Source organism: Protopterus annectens, chromosome 5.part0 (assembly GCF_019279795.1).
Source record: "Protopterus annectens isolate FY-2018-M chromosome 5.part0, PAN1.0, whole genome shotgun sequence".
Lineage (NCBI taxonomy): Eukaryota > Metazoa > Chordata > Ceratodontiformes > Protopteridae > Protopterus > Protopterus annectens.
In genome coordinates this window covers 999282006-999301255 of record NC_056735.1, presented here as the reverse complement: position 1 = coordinate 999301255, position 19250 = coordinate 999282006, and the positions used below count along the sequence as shown (strand labels likewise).

The window sequence follows — 19250 nt, the reverse complement described above, 5'->3', positions numbered from 1 at the left end:
CCTAGGTTATTACGTGCCAATTTTGAGAAAAAAGTGCTAGTTTTCCGCCTAAAGGTGCTGCCAGAAGATAAGTGCTTGGCGCAGGCAGGGGCAGGTCATTGGGACTGTTTCCTGCATGGCTGTGATTTGTCTTCTCTGCTTTTGGAGGTAGAAGTACCCCATTGTTTAGACCTGTATGAGCCTTGGGGCTGGGATCTGCCTCTAGGGCATCTGTATCTGCCTCTTTGTGGCCTGTCTGACACTGGAAAGAACTAATTGTTTGTAGGCCAGTGCCTGCTAAATCTTGGAGGCTGTACCTGTAAGAAATCCTTGACTGTTTGCATAGATCTAGCTTTGTCCTCTATTTTCTTCAACACCTCTTCTGCTTTAACACCAAACAAAGTATCATGCTGTAATGGAGCATCTAATCATTTTGCTTTAATATGATCAAGCAGATTCTGTTCCTTTAACCAAACATGCCTCCTAATGACAGAACCCATAACAGCGGCCCTGCAGTAGGCCTCCAGAGAATCAAAACCACATTGCAAAGTATGCTTTCCCACTTGTTCAGCTGCATGCAATAAATCCTGCATTTCTTTGTTTTCTGCACATTCAGAATTTATCAACATTTTCTGTTTAAGCAGTGACATAATATATTGCTGATATTTAAGCATATGAAACTGACAATTTAAAGCCCTTATAGCCAAGGTAGCAGAAGTGTAAATCTTTTTTCCTCATCTGTCCAGTGCCCTAGAATCCCTGTCAGAGGGGGTAGGGTTTTTTGCAGTGGAAGCCTTGACCCCTTTGGGACCCTGAAAGATAGTTTATGGGTCAGCAGCAGGGTTCTTAAAAATAAATGTATGCGAATCAGGAACCCTGTAGTATCTGTCTGGCTTAACAGGAGCTGGAGGTAAAGAGTCAGGAGTCAAACTGGACTCTGAAAATATATCATCTACATTGTCTAACACAGGTGGAATAGCAAGGGGCCTGTGCTGAGGTAGTAAAAGGAAGTCTCTGAGCCTTTTCTTAGATTCTGAATAATCTTGGCTCTCCCAGTGGAAATGCTCCCTCATGGTATGCAGAGTTTCCCCAAAAGAATAATCCTCAGGAGGAGAGGCTGAATGGATAGATTCTTCAAAATCAGAATCCTCATAGGGAGGAAGAGAGTATTCCTGATCAGAAGAGGAATCAGAAGAAATGGAAACCTGATGCCTCTTATCAGGAGGGGGATGGGAACCCCTGATCAAAGTAATTAGATCTACTGCCATTTTGAGCATCTGTTTTTTAGGCATGGAGGCCTGTCCATGGGGCTGTTGTACTTGTTTCTTTGTCTTTAGAGGTGCTTTAGTCTTTGCCTTTGAAGCTGAAGTCATTTTAACATATAACTGTGTAGGCCTGAAAACACCCTCAGAAGCCGATGCCTGCTCAGCGGCTCCGGACCCATCTGAGGGAATAGTTTCCGAGGTTCTAATATCTTGAGTTTCCAGTGGCCTAGTTGGCTCCACGTGGGAGTCGGAAGTGGCCTGCGGCTCTAAAGTAGTGGGTGTCAGGGTCTGCGAAAGTGCCTCACTGAGAACCAGTGGCTGGCTTAGAAGAAGCCTCGTCGTCAGTTTTGGACCTCGGATGCCTGTCTTTTTCTTTTTCTTTGCGTTTCTTTTGAATTGCGGTAGTTGGATGGCTATCCGACGACATATTGTAATTAAATCTTCTGCCAAAACAGTGAAATGCAAAATCGTACCGACGCTTAATAGTGCGTTGGTTAAATCTAGCACAAAACCAACAATTAGCAACGTCGTGATCAGGGCCTAGGCAAGGAATACAGTAAGAATGGAAGTCCTTATGAGGTATTTGCTTCCCACAAGAAATACAATTATTAACTTTTTCTGACATTGGTCTGGAGCAAAAAAAAAGTTTCCCCAACGGGGTACTTAGCTTTTAATGAAGACTTCGGATCTGAAATTCAAACATGAAAATCTCTGGAGTCGGCCGACCGGCACTTGTGAACTGCTTTTGCTTCGGGCACCGCGCGGCAAGAAAGACTGAAGAAAATGGTGTCAGCTGCATCTTTTATACCCCTGGCGCACTGACGTCAGGGAGGAGGTGACAGCAACCGACACCGGACCTAGACTTTGGAATTCAGGCCGACTGCGGGTAGCCTGCCAGCAGGATAACCCAATTGTAACGACTGCAACAGTGAAACACGATGAACGTCTGCATTTTCATGTTACTGTGCTACTTTGTTGTAACAAAGCTGCAGCATAGCTGGTATCGTTATGGTTATGATCTGTAACTTTGAAATGCAGTATTATCAAAGTATCAGGCAATCAGAAATAAAAAAACAAAATGAGCAATTGTATAAAAAATACTGTGTGCATGCACAACCTTTTGGATAGTGTCAAGGGGTCAAGAAAATACTGTACAGTGCTGCAAAAATAAATTTTATGAGTGGTACAGTGAACAAAAAAAAACTGCCCATGGTGTTAATGGAATCCCAATAAAAGGTAAGAATTTCCCTGGGGATGCACTGTCGGAGATGTTGGGTGAGTGAATTGGTGTGACAAGGGAGATGATTTTTCTGAGCTGTGATATAGAATCAGAATTGCCTAAACATGGTAAGGCCTTGGTATTTATTATTATTTATAATTATGGTGGCTGCCAAAAAAGCAATTACTAGAAAATAGAAATCAAATCTAAACCAACTACATTAGAAGTACTGAATATAGTTCCAAAGAAAAAAACAATTGGAACTGACATCTTTAGAAAAGGGTAGGAGCAAATTACATAGGAAAAATGGGAAATGTGAGAACAGTACATACAGGGGAGAAATGAGGTTTAAAAGAAGGCAGGACTTAAATGAGCTATCTAATGTTTGACTGAAAATGAGTAGATTATAAGTAATTTATAATGTTTGTGACTGGGAGTGTGTCAGTATGGTTTGTGATGTAAAATGGTTGCAACTAGGATTGTGTTGGTGTGGTTTGTTTTCATTTATGTAAATGTAAATGTATGATTGCTTATAAGTGATGGTTTAATAATGATGTTTCTTGTTTATAAAAAAAGGGGGCAGGAACTGACTAATTTATGTAATGTTGCTTAGATTACATGCTATATAGCAATATATGTAAAGTACAATGTTTGTTAATGCTAATTTCTTAATATAGTTTGACTAGTTTTGTATAAATATAAATTTGCTTGTGTCACAAGTGATAATTCAATGAAGGTGTTTGAAAAATGAAAGGTAGGACTTCTGACGAAAAAAAGGAAAAAACTATTGGTAAGCAATGCTTACTGTAGGTAAGAGTTCATGGATTTGCAGTGACAGAAAAACTCCCACATCAGCAGCAAAGTACAAGCATCTGCAACTGTACTTGGCAAGTGAATTATTTTGTGCGCACTTTTATTACTTTTGAACAATGTCACACATAGCTGGGGATTACAAGCATTGAATGTTAAAAGTATTACTTAGATGTCAAATTCTTTAAACATCAGCTTGAACTGAATCCTTTTACAGATGCACAAACACCATTCCACTCAATACTCCTCTCAATTGTTACTGATTGTAGAAAGGAGCAGAAAAAAAAAAATCATTCCTGAGCCATCTAAGTCCTAGGACCAAAACTAAATTGCATTCATAAAACTAGCTATAGTAGAAAAGAGAGTGGACTAAAAATCCAGGGGTATGTTATAATTAAATGTTGCTATAACTCCTGGAGCTTTCAAAAGCTACACAACCTCAACTTCTTTACTCAAAAATCAACGACAAAGGACTTCAGCCAGAGAAACTTTCTAAATACTAAAAATATACAGTAAAAACATAATTAGGATTAATAGGATTTATATTCATGTGTATGCACTGAAGAATTAGACGTCTGTAATGTGCCACCTTGTTAAGTGACTGTAATACTGTCTTATCACACATTTTTGAAGATCAGAAGATATTTTTAAGGCAGAATTAAGGAGTACATTAGAAAAAAATTATATTTTGAGAAATATGGACCTGTACAGAGCAAAGGTCAGGTTAAATGATTTGTATAGTCACACGCACACAGTACACAAGTGGGAACAGATACAGACAAACCCAGGACTGCTCAATGACAGATTATAATCTTTATTGTGCTTCATGTTCAGACAAAATAAGACTATAAAAGCTGAACAGAAAAAAGTGGGAATGCAGTTAAACCAAATCTGGTTATAATGATGAATACTAGATCCTACGTGTAATTTAAGACCAGATGAGTTATGCAAGGGTATAAAGGAAGCTATATTAATAAAATAAAATGTATATTCTGTGTGAGTCTGTGTGTGTGTGTGTGTGTGTGTGTGTGTGTGTGTGTGTGTGTGTGTGTGTGTGTGTGTGTGTGTGTATATATATATATGCATGTGTGTATGCACACACACATTTAGTTTACAAAGGGTGGTCAGAACTGTAGGCCACTAGCTATTCTTTTTTTAAATTGTAAATATTGCTCTCTAGGATGAATACCCAGTAAGCTTATGCAGGTTAACAATCTGGACAACACTGCTGTATGTAGTGCTAGCTTAATGTTTTACCTTAGATGATTTGCCATGTAGTTATACTCTAGAGTTTGCCACTGTGGTTACCAGGCAGCATTGTATACAGGAGCATTACCAACCAAAGAAGAAGACTGCATGTGTCCCCAAGTTACTTTTGCTATCTACACTCACTGACAGTGGATACAAAGCTGGATATGGCATTCTTAGATTTGGGGAAAGCTTATGACAAGATCCCAAGAAAGCTGATTTGGGCAGTCCTGCTATGTGTCAAAGTCCCAGAAAGATTGGTAGAATTAGTACAGGCAAGATACAGGGTCTCAAGTGACACAGGCACAGAGGGATTCCCAGTAGGAGTGGGTTTGCATCAGGGTTCAGCTGTGAGCTCAATGTTTTTCATACTGGTGAAGGGCTACATTAGCATATAGGTCAGGGGGGACAGATCAAAGATGTTGTATGCAGACAATACAGCACTACAAGCAGACTTTTAACAGGGGAACTTTAGTAAATGATAAGGCACTGGAATGCAAAACTGAAGGTACATGGGTTGAAACTGACTACAGACAAGAGAGTCGTCATGGTAGCAAATGGGGAATCAGAAGTGCTGAAAACTGAGATGGCAGTGAAAATAGTAGAACAAATTACCAGCTTCAGATGTCTGGGTGGAGTGACTGAGGAGAAAAGAAGTCCGAATGAAATCAAAGCTAGAATCAGACATACTGCAGCAAACAGGCACAGGAGTAGTGTGTTCAGAAAAATGCCAAACTAGCTGAAAAGTAACATACAAAACAGTCTTGCAACCAGTGCTTCTGTATGACACAAACCTGGGAAGTAAAGGTACAGCAGTTGAAAAAGCCTGAGGTGACGGAGATGAGGTTCATGAAATGGAAGGTAGGATGCACACTGTGGGACAGGCAAAGATGTTGGGGCATCACATTAACATACAGTCATACCCCAGGATTTGGGGATTGGATGGGTTCGTGAATTCCTATTCCTGAAAGGGGTTGAAGGTCAAGAGATAAACTTGATCAAAGCTCTTTTGGAGATATCTAACAACTATATTTTGTTTAATAAAGAGTTTTTTCTCCAAAAAACAGGGGTGGCAATGGGTTCACCCTGTGGCGGTTGCTTTGCCAACTGAATTATTGCCTATTGGGAAAAGCAGTTGCTTTCCCAAAACACTGACTTCAGGGAGAATGCCATATGGTACACTCGTTACCAGGATGAGATGTTTTTATATGGAAGGGGGACTATAATACAGCAGTGGAGTTTGTAAACAATATTACAAGGTTAACCAACTTCTTGCAATTCACGTTCCAATTTGGAACAGAATCTAGGTTTTCTTGTGTACAGCTAAATAAGGATAGAAATAATGCGGCCAAAATTTATAGGAAATCCACTTAATCCAATTCCTTTCTTCATTTCGAGAGTTGTCAACCATTCCATCAGAAGAGGGTGATCATGAAAGGGGGATTTGTTAGAGCGGCTAAAATGGTATCTTCTGACACCGATTTTTACGAGGAATGTGACCAATTAAAAACATGTTTATTAGAAGGGGGGTACCCAGAAAAACTTTTTGATCAACTTATGTTAGAAGTTAGCAGGAAAAGAAATGTAGGATACTTTAAACCAATCCTTTGGAAAGGACACGTGGGTGATCAGCATATCAAGGCAATCCTACCTGAACCACAGTCTAATTTGTTAATGAACACTAATGTTGTTAGTAGTTACAATATTAGTTTCCTAACCCCTTTTTCCATGGATGCCACTGACTTAAGAGAGATATCTTGGTTAAGAATTGGGCTTTTATAGTAGAGGATAAAACCATTTATAATGGCTTAGGGTACAGGCCTCGTATTACATTCCAAAGAAGATGCAACTTAAAAGGTATTCTTGAAAGAAACATAACATCAAGGACAGGCAGTTGGGGTACGAAAAAGTGCGGATGATGCCATTATTGTACGTATATTAAGGTTGGGACTGACTTCAACATTCAAGATAAGACCTATAAGATAAAGGGGAAATTCAATTGTAAAACAACAGGGGTAGTTTATCTTGCTATATGTCAAATGCAATGGTTTTTATATAGGAAAGACCAAGCGGGCATTAAAACAAAGGATTTATGAACATCAATACCAGATTACTAGACAAGCTAGTACTAATGCACTAGCCAAACACATAGTGGAGAATCCTACAGATACTTTTCAATACACTATTATAGAACAGGTTGGTAGGAACATTTGCAGCTGTCCATTGGAATTGAAGTTAGAAGAGCAGGAGCTTCTATAGCAATTAAGAACGAATGCCTATGTTTTCCGAGGACTAAATGAATATTGTTCCATTAAATGTATATTGAAATTAAAGTCTCTAGAAAGATAGTAAAGGCAATTTATTGGGGCCCACTGATGGAAGTCTGATATTTAAAATTGTAATATGTTATAGGTATATTAGATGTAGTAAAATGTGGTCCTTAAGTCTGCGGCTGACTATTATTCAGAGTTTAGGGTTTTGGACATTATTGTGTGTTTTTTCATAGGTTGTTCACTTTTCTGTATTAATATTTTAAAATGCATACGCATCTTTTATTCTTTGTAAAGGTGGTATTTCACTTCAAAAATAGATGATTGCTAGTTAACTGTTTATTGATATAGATATTTAATGAATGGAATGCTGGGAAATGTCTGAAGAAGTTCACAGTACGTTCGTCGAACAAAAGCACTTACAACAGTAAACCAGTTGGGATTTTAAGGAACGCTTGCTCTGGCATCTTTTTATGTGTCACAGTAATAGTCAGAGTAGCCCCAATTACTGAAAAGGTCAAGGAGAACATAATACTGTGGTTCACTCACATGCAGGAAAGCAGAAGATGATTTGGTGAAGAAGATATGGGAGATACAGGAAGATGGAAAGAGGAACAAAGACATTCAGTTAACAGATGGACAGAATGCATGAGAGAAAACCCGTGACAGTCAAGCATGACTGTAGAAGGTTGGAGAGTAGCACTGAATCGAGAGAGTTAACAATAGTTGATGCGCTACCCCCTACCCCATGCAGAAAAATGGGGAAAGGGGGTTGATGAGAAGGAGGACACACACACTCCCCTAAAGGCTCAATAAAGATGAATGCAGTTAAATGCTGAGGTTACATGACCATCTTGCATCATTGTCCCAGGATGGTGGTCAGCAATCGAAACGATAAAAGCCAATTTTTCTAATTCTTGCAGTGACCAAGTAATTTTGGAGCCACAATGGGTATAATCCCTAGGATGAGATACTTGATAAAAGAGCAGAATATATATTAATTTTTAACATAAAAATATGTTTTCTGATGTCAGAAGACTTAAACACAGAAACTTTAATTGATGCGGTTTGGATAGCATTACTTTAAACTACCACAGAGTCATAAGGGACATCCAACTAGTTCCAAGTTGTGAACCTCTACTTTTGTGAATTACTGAATCAGATTTGAACGTCAGAAGAAGGTATGACATATCCCACACCCCTTGCTCTTCCCTTGCTAATGAGGAAAACGTTCTTTGAGTTTGGAATGAATGGGGCAATAACAGTGAACCATGAAGCCAGCATACTGAAAATAAAAGAAACAGTTATATAACAATAGCACTTGTCCCTGCATTCAGTGTATATAATGGAAATAACTATCTTCAGTGAAACTGATTAAGCTATTTACCTTAAATAGTCTAAAGGCTGTAACCCAACACGTCCTACTTTGTTCATCATCCGTGCAGAAGACCTTCAAATCTTTAGTTCCATTTCGCACTTTTTGGGGCTGCAAATTAAAAATGAAAATATAAATAACAGTATACAAATGTATTCACACTTCATACATTTAGAACATACAAAACACTAATTAATATATAAAATCTCTGGCAAAAAAGGTAGGCTTTATATTTGCCACTATTTTTACCACCTCTATTATTAAAGCCCATTCCACAGACAACAATCATAAGAGTCCATTCCATTGAATGGGGTCAACAGTAAAACTCTATCTTGCATGGAGGCGTGTCAAACCTGTCACACCACCAATGCAGTAAGCATTGCACACTCTTTAGTATTAACCTCCTTAAAGGCTGAAGAACCTACATTAAAAACCTTGTGAATTCTTACACAGTGAATTGAACAGGCATGCACATTCACAATTTAATTAAAAACAATGCTATCACATAAAGGAATGTGTGGCAGTCCTGCACCAAACCATAGCATTTATCTGTCATTAAGGTTAAAAGAAATGAAAATATTTGACTGTTCACAGAAACATTATGGAATAATGTATTGATTACTACAGACAAATCAACCAGCTACAAACAAACCTTTATTACAGGACACAAATGCAGATTTGTCAAGATTTAAATGGTCAAATATTACAGCAGTTAACAGTTTGAAGTATAACAGTTCTGTACTAAGTATGGATATGTCAAAGTTATAAGTTGTTTTAGACTTCATAACAAGATTTTATGGAAAAATAAAAATGCTACAGAATGTACAGTAGTTCACACAGATAACACTTATAAGAATTTGCATGCAGTAGATTTTGTAAATGTAGAGAGAATTGGTTACAACAGGAACATGCAGATTTATGTTATGTATTAAAGACAAAATAAATTCCAGTTCAGCTAACACAGCTTAAGTGTTCAAAAAGACATACTGGGTGTGGCCAGTTAGAAAAAAAGGGTAACAGTACACATTTATGTTGTGTAGGGTATACCAGAAATAACAGTCAAGTTATTTTGCAGAATAAAGGGTTTACAGTTACAGATTTGGCAAATTATTTTTTGTGTTATTGTTTTGATTAGCAAACATTATTATTATGGTAGTAAAGTGTTGCAATGCATAAATAACATATTGATAAAGAGAGAGGCAAAGCCATTCACATATATTATATGATGTTTTGCTAGTTTACAGAATGAAAAATTTAAAGTGAATGCTACATTTTAGAAGTGACAGCACAGTTAAAAGTTCAGAACCCATGCAAAAAAGAGTGCATCATAAATATTACATGTCAAAATAAAGCCACAGGTTCAACTCCTATATTATATTTCTATAAAGGGCAGACAAGTAAAGTTCCAGAATTAAATCAGTTCAACTCTCATAATAAATATGTACACTATATGAAGAAATTTCATATACTTGTATAAAGGACAGACAAGTAAAATTCTGGAATTAGATCAGTTCATACTGCACGGAAATTGTATATATTTCATGCAGAAAGTGCAGGTTATCAGACTGCAGACCAGCTCACTGAGCTGAATTAAAGACAGTACTGTATGCAAGGAAAAATAGCATGGTAAAAATCAATTTAATATTTTAGTGACAGTTTATGGAATTACAGGCCTTACTATTTATCCTTGCAGCATTTGGTAGTACTGAAAAGTTAAAATATGTCAGCTAAAGAAATGACTATGGTAAGACTGTGGGTAGAGTTTCACACACAGATCATTATGTTAGGACCTAAGGGTCACAACAGTAAATATAGAAAGTTCAGCAATTAAGATTAATTTTACAGAGTTGCAGAAATGCAAAACATGTTGAAATATTAATAAAGTGTTAAATAATTACTTTACTCTCATTTGCGGTTATGACAGAAAAAAACAATGCCACTGAGGTTTCCATTTGATTTAATAATAAAGTTATAGCCTTTCCATTTCACTGTAGTACATCATAAGTTCAGTTACAGACTTGCAAGAATGTAGTTATTGGCAACATTTATTTAGTTTACTACAGTACATTATTAGTTTGCTTACAGATTTACAAGAATTTATGTTTACTTCATGCAGAAAAATGTAAATAAAGTCAGGGCAACAATCAATGCATTTATTAGTAACATTGGTTTAGTTCACTATAGTATATTATCAGTTTGCTTACAGATTTACAATAATTTATTAGCAGCATATATTTATTTCATGGAGAAAAATGTAAATAAAGTCAGGGCAACAAGCAACACTATCAGTTTATAATTGTTAAAGCTGCAAATGTTATTTTAAGGACCTGATATGTTTTTGTGCTTTGCAAAAATAATTTCCAGGACTGATTTTAAATACAGTCAAAACACAGTCACCCAGCCTTGCACAAGAGATGGAAAAGGGGAGGCTTGGAGGTCTTAAGACAGAATGCTACATGTAGACAGTAAAAACAGCCTACAACACCTCAGCAGTGATTGGGACAATGCAGACTAAGGCCTAAATTTGGCAAGGGCTGTTGTGCACAAGTCAACTGTCTATAGAAAATATGTTTCAGTTATTTCTTCAATGTTTATGCAAATGTTCTCATGTTTTTAGATGGTTGCATAACAGACTAGTTTTCAGCTTATGTTTTTTATGTATGTTAAGACAATACTGACAAAAAAGGTACTAATAGTTTAGTTTTCAGAATAAAACATTTACCAGTTTTCAGTTATGCTTTTATCTGTGTTCAGGTAACACTGGCAAAATGTATTCCTTTAATATTAGTTTAGTTAGTTTCCAGAATATACACATGTATTTAAAATGTTCAGTATAAATATGTATAACAGTCAAGGTTCAAAATATGACATTCATACTCAGTTATGCATTCAGTATAGTACATTTCAGTCAAAATTCAGAATATAACATTAATGTAAATTTCAGCCAAGTTTCAGAACATGACATTCATTACTCAGTTATGAGTTCAGTATAGTACATTTCAGTCAGACTTCAGACTATAACATTCATACTCAGTTACAATATGCAATTACACCATACTTCACATGATTCAGTCATTAGTTTTAAGGGTAAAGTGACAGAATTATTTGTTAACAGGCTTATTAAAATGAGTTATGTAAGGAATAGGTAGCAACAGTTATTCAATATATTCAAGGCATAACAGGGTAGCCTTAATTTGTTAATTAATTTACAGATTACAGTGCAGTTTACATAGTTATTGTACATTGGTCAGAAAGTTAAAAAGACTAACAAGAGGATGCAAAGGTATAGGTTCATAGGTTCATAGGTAGGTACTAGGCTATCGGCCCTAGGGCCTATACAAGCCTAGCCATAACGATTCTCTGGCTATTGCTTCCCACAAAAATTTACTTTCCTGTACCCAGTCTCGCAGGGTTACTGCTGTGATCCCTGGGGTGAATTTCCTATCTCCCTTCCAAACGTCAAGGTTCCTCTTGAAGGGGGCCATTGAGGCACTCTGCCTGACAAGTATGGGCAGCCTATTCTAGAGTATGGGGAGTCTCTGGGTCAGGAACCTATCCCTCCAGCATGTTCTATTCATCGTGATGACAAGGTTAAGATTCCTGGAGCGTGTGGCTCAGAGAGATTGGGATTTCATTAAGTGTAGCATGTCCAACAACTCTGGTTTTGATACGGCCTTGTATGTTAGGCAGAGATCGCCTCAGAGTAGGCGATATGTGACAGGCTATAGCTGGAGTTTCTTTAGACGGTCAGCATAAGGCATCTGCTTTAGGCCTGTGATTCTTTTTGTGAGGTATACCTGCGGCCTTTCTAGTTGTTGCAGATGTCTTGTGAGGTACATACCAAACAGTGCATTGTATTCTATAATAGGTCTAATGAGGGATGAGTACAGTGGGACAACTACCTCCTTTTTTCTGTATGAAAAGCCCTTGGTGATGAGGTGTGCCACGCAGAAGGATTTCCTGACTGTTGTGGCTATGTGGTTATCAAAGGTGAGACCACTGTCCACCTGTGTCCCTAGGTTTCTTATCACACTTTCGGTGTTTAGTGTACTGCCACCTATGTGGTAGTTCACAGGTATGTGTTTCTTCCCCCAAAGGGGACAACTATACATTTTTTGGCATTTAGCTTGAGCCCATGGCTCTGGCACCAGGCATCTCTTTCAGTAAGGCCCTTCTTAAGTATAGCCACATTATTTGGGGATTCAATAATGGCTCCCAGCTTGCAGCCATCTGCAAACTTTGTAAGCCAGAGTCCCTTAGTGTTGGCCTGTACTTCAGAGAAGTAGATGCCAAGCAAGAGTGGTCTCAGGACAGAACCCTGTGGTACACCACTTTGTCTGGAGCTGGATTTAGAGTCGGCTACTTTTACAGTGTGTGTTTTGTCAGTAAGCCAGTTTGCAACACATCGAGTAACATAGGGATTAATGCCCAGCTTAGCAAGTTTATCTATGACTCCAGAGTGGGGGATAATGCCGAATAGATCTGAAATACATATGTTTCAGTAAACTATTACAGTTCATACATTTGTGTCTTAAATATCCCGTAAATATTTAAGAGACAGACCGATTACAGCACATAGAAATTAAAAAGGTAAATAAACTTATTAAATCTAGCTGAAAATTTACAGATACAAGTTAATACAGTATATTGTAATTATGCTTCAAGACCAGTTATAAAGGTATCCCTCTCCTGTCAATTTCAATTAGTCATCAGAAAATCGCCATCATGTTTGACAGGCTAAATAATAAAGAAGAAAATGGGACTAAACAGTACAATGTTTGAAGATTTAAATCTACGGACAACAGGGAAAGGTTTCATTTGCCATTAGAGAAAGACATCATTGTACAGTAAGGCACCAGTTCATTAAGTAGGAAACAGACAATAGACAGTGTAATTTTACCTTTACAGCATACAGAGATAGGGAAGAAAAATAGGCAGGGTTAACAGCTCATACTCTGTCTAACTTAACTGAAGACTCACACGGACAAGTTGAGGATGTATATAACATTTTCTCCATGCTGTTTCCGGAACAGCAGGGTTAAAAGAATTACCTGGCTAATCAGTTTAGAAACCACAGAATTAAAAGACACTGACTGTCAGAATAATGTGCAGGTTTTAAACATATGATACATACATCGGAACTTAGACTTAGACTCTAAGACAATGGATCTAGGTAATTGGGAAATCACTGGAGTAAGTATATTTCCTGCATGTGGAGCTGTTAAAGCTATTTGGAAATTACATATGTTAGCCAAGTTGCTGGAGGTATTAGCTAATAACACCTTTGAAACCATAAAGGACATCACTATCTATCAGGACACGTCTACAGATTATGAGTGAGGTGGCAAAAATCCTGTATATTCAAACCAGATTACAGTAGTTAGTAAAACAGATATGAGGTAACTACAAAAGAAGGTCCCTGTAAAACATTCATCAGGGACCTCAAGGAGAGCTGTTAGACTGAGGGTATTCTTAGTAAATTCACTATAGTACATTAAGGTAGAATAATAGGCCTGAAAATATAGAGTTAGACTTGTGTTTTCATGGATGCATTCCGTTTCAGAGAAAGGAAAAGATAATCTAAATAGATAAGCATGAGATGTGCAAAAATACAGAATGTTCCTTTCTCAAGGGAAAGATATGTGTATCTGTAATGGGATGCTAGATAGAGGAGCATGCAAGGCAAGGCTTGGAAACCAAGACTAAAGAGGCTTGTAACAGGGTTTTTGGTAATATTAGGATATATTTCAGACATAGTCAGAGAAGTTAGAAGGAAACTTTTGGGATGATATGCAAAAGTGTCTTTTGCAATGCAGGCACTCGAGCCTGAGTATTGAAATCAGGCCAAATATCCATACTATTCAGAAGGAAAAGACTTCCAGTTGATATTATTCAGGAGAATCAGAATATTCCTGCAGAACCTTTGGACATATTTACTGTTATCCAGCACTGCAGCATTTCTACAGACTGTTACTGTTTATCAGCACTGTTATTGGGGATAGTATTTGGATATTGTTAACATCTAACAAAGCATTTATAAACCAAAGTACAGCGTGTGCAAAATTTATTCTGAAAAGTACAAAAAGGCTTGGCCCAGAAAGGAGAAACTGACACCCATTCAGCACAATTTTATTCCAGTCTCATTTTAGTCATTTCCAGTTAATTCCAGACTGTAGTCTTATCAATTCTTACAATGTTTTTATATTTTTTTTATGCAAAATTTTTCCCCTGATCATTTCCTTCTGAATTTATATATGTTGGCACAGTCATTACAGTTTCTTACTTAAATTTCACACAATAGGTACGCTGATGAAGCAATCCATCATTCCATGAGGTTTTAACTGCTTGTCCTTGGGGAGGGTGACAGTGTTAACAAGCACACTTCCATATCACTATAAACATTCTCCAGCTCATCTTTCAGGATCACCAGCTGATCCTGGTTAAGCTGAGAGGTATCTTCTCCAGAGTACCCTGTGTCTGCTATGGGGCCTCCTCCTAGTGGCTCATGCCAGGGATACCTCTCTGAGAGGCACCCTGAGGGCACCCTCACTTGTTGCTGAAACCACCATATCTGAATTTTCTCATAATGAAAGAACAATGACACAACTCAAAGAGATTTGCCTAGATTTCAGAACTCATCATACTCATGGAAAACAAATCCAAGAATCCTGCAAAGAAGCCTAACTTCCACCATTACATTCAGTTATCTCTTTTTTTCATGCACTCCCAAAATTTGTGACCATAGGTGAGCAGGTGGACAAAGACTGATCAGGAAACTGAGAAGTTAATGTTGTGACCCAGTTATTGTGCCATCACCACAGTCCCGTACAACACCTGCGGTTCTGTTACTTCTGCACCATCTGCTCATCAGTCTTCTGATCCCTCCTTTCCATCATCCAAGATACCTGAACTTATCTCACTGGGGAGGCTGCTCCCTTCTCATGGGCAGAAAGCTGTACACTCTTTGTCCCAGAGATGGCCATAATCTATGGTTAACTACCATGTCACCCTACACTTAGATGCCTTCAAAGTCTCTCTATGTATGTAACATAACATAAGGCTTGTATTTCTTAGCTCTATATTATATACATCTTATCTTGTTGTTTTTCTGCCTTGATGTCATATGTTACTTATATGCTGTGCTGATGATTATTTGGTTCATGGGCTTATAGGTATGCATTAGGCTAGCTGCCCTTGAGGGTCATTTTAAGACTAGCCAGTTTCCCTTTTTGTACTCAAATTAACCTATCCCATTTGGTTAGAGATTGGCCTTTCCCATCCCATGTTCAATAATTATATATTACCCCTAATGAGAACAACTGGGATCATACCATAGATAATTTGAGGGGACACATGCATGAGATAAACCATTTAGGAACTGCCTCTCTCTATAAATAGTACTGGAGACAGTTGTTGGGTAAATTTTCAGTTTCCCATCTACAGATCCAAGTTGTGCTTGAATATGGACATGGATAAACTTTGTTTTATGTGGAAGGGGGAGTCTGCTCCAGAGCAGTGGTATCCTCTAAGAGATATACCTGTCCCACCAAACTGCTCTGTTGCAGAAGAGGTTTACACCCAGACTGAGTATTTCTATCACCATTTGACTTTCTGATGTGCAGTAAATTCATCAGTATTGGTTCAGAAGATGACTTGCATACCAGACACAGCTCACCTCTTAGCAGTCTGTAGATACAGCGTATAGTGACAAAGCTTTGATTCAGTCCATAGGAGACATGTTGTTCAGGCCATGTATCCTTTTGGTAAGGTTTCTCTGTAGGTGTTCCATTTTTGCATGTGTCTGGAAAGGTACATGCCAAAGTAGGATTATATTCCTTGACTGGCCCAATGAGGGCTGAGTAAAGGGGGACAATTATATACCTAGATCTAGACACAATACTTTGGTTTATAAGCTGTACAATATAGAATGACTTTCTTACAACAATGGACACATGTTGGTCAAAAGTAAGGTCACTGCTCACATACGTTTCCAAATCCTGAACAACTGGATCAGCTCTCAGGGGTGTATTGTTAATGTGGTAGTTCCTTGGGATAGATAACTTCCCAACGAATACAATAATGCATTTTTTGGCATTTAGTTTCAGTCCAAGATTTTGGCACCAGTTATTTACTTGACACAAACCTTCCTGCAGGTTGGTTAAATCATTTGTGTTTTCAATGATTGCTCTTAGCTTGCAGTCATCTGCAAACTTAGTCAGCTAGAGCTCTTCAGTACTGGCTTTTACTTCAAAAAGTAGATACCAAACAGAAGATGTTCCAGCAAGGAACCATGGGGTCTCCACTAGTGACTAGTCTCTTTGTGGAGGTAACTTAACCTATTTTGATTTCCTGTGTCCTATCTGTGAGCCAGCTGGCAATCCAACTGGGGGCATAGAGGTTTATTCCCCATTAATTTAGCTTTTCCTCTATGTCCGAGTGCAGAATTGCGTCAAAAGCTTTGGTCAGACCAAAATATGCAGTGTGTACTGTTTTGCTTTCATCCATTGCTTTTGTGACCTTTTCAAAAAATTAAATCAGCCATACTGATGTAAATACTGCACATGTAATTATGTATTGTTGAATAATTGTTTTACTATCATTTACTGGTCTATGAATCCAGGTCAAGACTGAAAAGGGTCAGCTGACTAGTTCAGCTACGCAGTCACCAAAATAGTAATAAATAAAATAAACAAACAGATCTTGTAAACTGGAGGTTCTAATTTTCATCTAGTCTTTTTCCACATTTAACATCAAATGGTTTCAGTTTACCCTAGAGATCAGTCACTTAAGGCCAAGAGGAAAACAGTACCTGCAAACAAAGATCAAACCTGCATGCAATTAAACTGAATTCTCTCCAACACTGATACTGTGTCCATAGAAATATGGATACAAAAGAAGATGAAACACCCATTGAGAGAGTACTGTGTCCAGCCTTGAATGCTAGACACAACTCTTACTGTACAAACACAGAAGCCACATGGTCCTCAGCGCTCATTCTGTTACGGTACTTACCACAATTAAGTATCAGTGTATATAGTCACATGCCTTATTTAGTAGCAGAAAATTTCTCATCATCACATCAATGCTATTTGCATGGACAAAGAGCCAGTCTTCTACTCTGATGTTCAACTCCATCACTTGTAGGACTATACTGGTAGAACTTGGTCAACCTGTCACCTAAAACTTTCCTAGGCTACTTTACCCCTCATCATTGCCCAAAATTATAAGCACCTAAGGATTTGTTTCCAGATCTCTTTAGCTGCATACTAAAGCTGATCATACTGTGAAACATTCCCAGGTTGCTGTTTGTTCTTAATGTTCACTGGAAGCTTTTTCCACTTGAATGATGTCTCAATAGACTCCATTTGGCTCTCAAACATCAGCTGAGGTTAACTTGTTTGATTTGAAATTTATTGCTCGAAAAACATATAGTTAGCCCCCCTTCCTCCACTTTTGGCAACATCTTATTTCTCAGATAATTTTTTTCCTGTCATTTATGCAGAAAAATCAGACTTTCTGTCCTTCAGAAAATATAAATGTGGGGCAAGAATCCTCCAAACCCACTCAGCATAATGACTGAGATGCATGCCTTTTGGAAGGCTGGCAAATCTGTGCAGTCCTTAAGGCCTCCACCCTAAAAGAGAGGAAAAATGGACTATAAATAAAAAAGCTCAGACTGACTCTCCTTCTGATTCTATAGCTAGAACTCCACCTTCTACCTCCGATTCTTGTTCCCCAGACTAGTTGAATATAAAGATAGCTAATAAGGATAATGTTTCAGTTTCCAAAAATTTCAAACCTTCTAATGTCTGTACTGTGTCTAATCCTATTATTTCTGAGAATGTTATACTGGTGGAACCTGTTCTTGTTACACTGAAGCATGTTGAACGTGTATCCCCCTGAGAACCCCTCAAGCCTTTTCTGCATCAACAGAATTTCCTCAGTCCTGTTTGAACTCTAAACCTATATTTCTGTTTTTCCTCTTCAGTATTATTTCAGTCCCACAGTTGTTTTCTCGGCCTAGCTGAACTACAAGAGGATATGACAGGCATTTTTTAGTGTGCAGCAGAGGAGGGCCCAGGTGCATTTCTCCATTAGCATTGGGGTCTGAAGAGCACCTTCCTTGCATACCTTTTACAACCGGGGTCCTGACTCTTCCACATTGGGATTGGTTTGAGTTTCATTCTCCTCAAGGCCATAGGTTGAACAATCATTGTCAAAATCAGTGGCCCATTTGGGGTTGATACCCTAAACCTCTGTTTCCATTCTTAATTCCTTTGGGGTCAGTTCCTCACCTGATGACAGGGCTTGATTTTCTGATTTTACCTTTAGTCCCACCCCTTCAAGGCTTGAACTCAGCCTTTGGTCATTAAATGGCAAGGCCCCCAACGTCAACTGGGCTGCACGTAACTGGATGCTTAGGCCTTGCGGGTCAGCATCAAAGCTTCAGCTTTATCAATGAGTTGACCTTCTTGGATACAGTTTCATCTGGCATCCCTCAGAATCAGTGGCACTGGTCTCAGGCTTGCTTTGGTGCCAGCGTTGATGCTGATGATGCAGTTTTTCCTACATTGAGCATTTCTCCTCAATAATGCAGACTGTAGTCCAGGGATCCCACTTGACTGCTATATCCAGCATGCACCCCCTCCAGTCCAAGGAAGAGGATTCATGAATATCTTGGCAGGATATTTTGACTGTATCCATCCCTCAGTCTTCGCCATCCTCATTATGATCCCATCTGAGGTGAGACGGTACGACTAAGTAGAAAAGAAAGCCCACAGACATTCCTGAAGAGTCTCCTGCTTCAGACATAGATGATATGCAGAAGACTGATTCCCCCCCTTTACAATCTGATAACCCCAGTTTTAGAGGCATACTGGAGCTCTTCAATGTCAAGGTGGAATGATGCCCAGACACTCATTCTGAGTTGAATGCATCTATGCTGCAGCTTTCCAGGCTCCCAAACTATACTCTTGGATGGTTCCTCAGCTGAAAAATCATTCAGTTAATCATAAAGAAAATACAGTGAAGAACAGTCGCTGAAGAGAGCACACACCATATGCTGCATCCCATAATTGTTTTGG

At 38.3% G+C, this 19250-nt stretch overlaps 1 protein-coding gene across 2 annotated transcripts in view; it reads right to left on the bottom strand.

Moving 5' to 3' along the window:
- Positions 1–19250, bottom strand: part of GRB7 (growth factor receptor bound protein 7) — a 2830640-nt gene that overhangs the window by 353552 nt on the left and 2457838 nt on the right. For both annotated transcript variants that reach the window (XM_044072739.1, XM_044072740.1), the window contains one exon: positions 8179–8277. In XM_044072739.1, coding sequence (XP_043928674.1) covers positions 8179–8277 — 99 coding nt within the window. The remainder of the gene's footprint in view (positions 1–8178; positions 8278–19250) is intronic.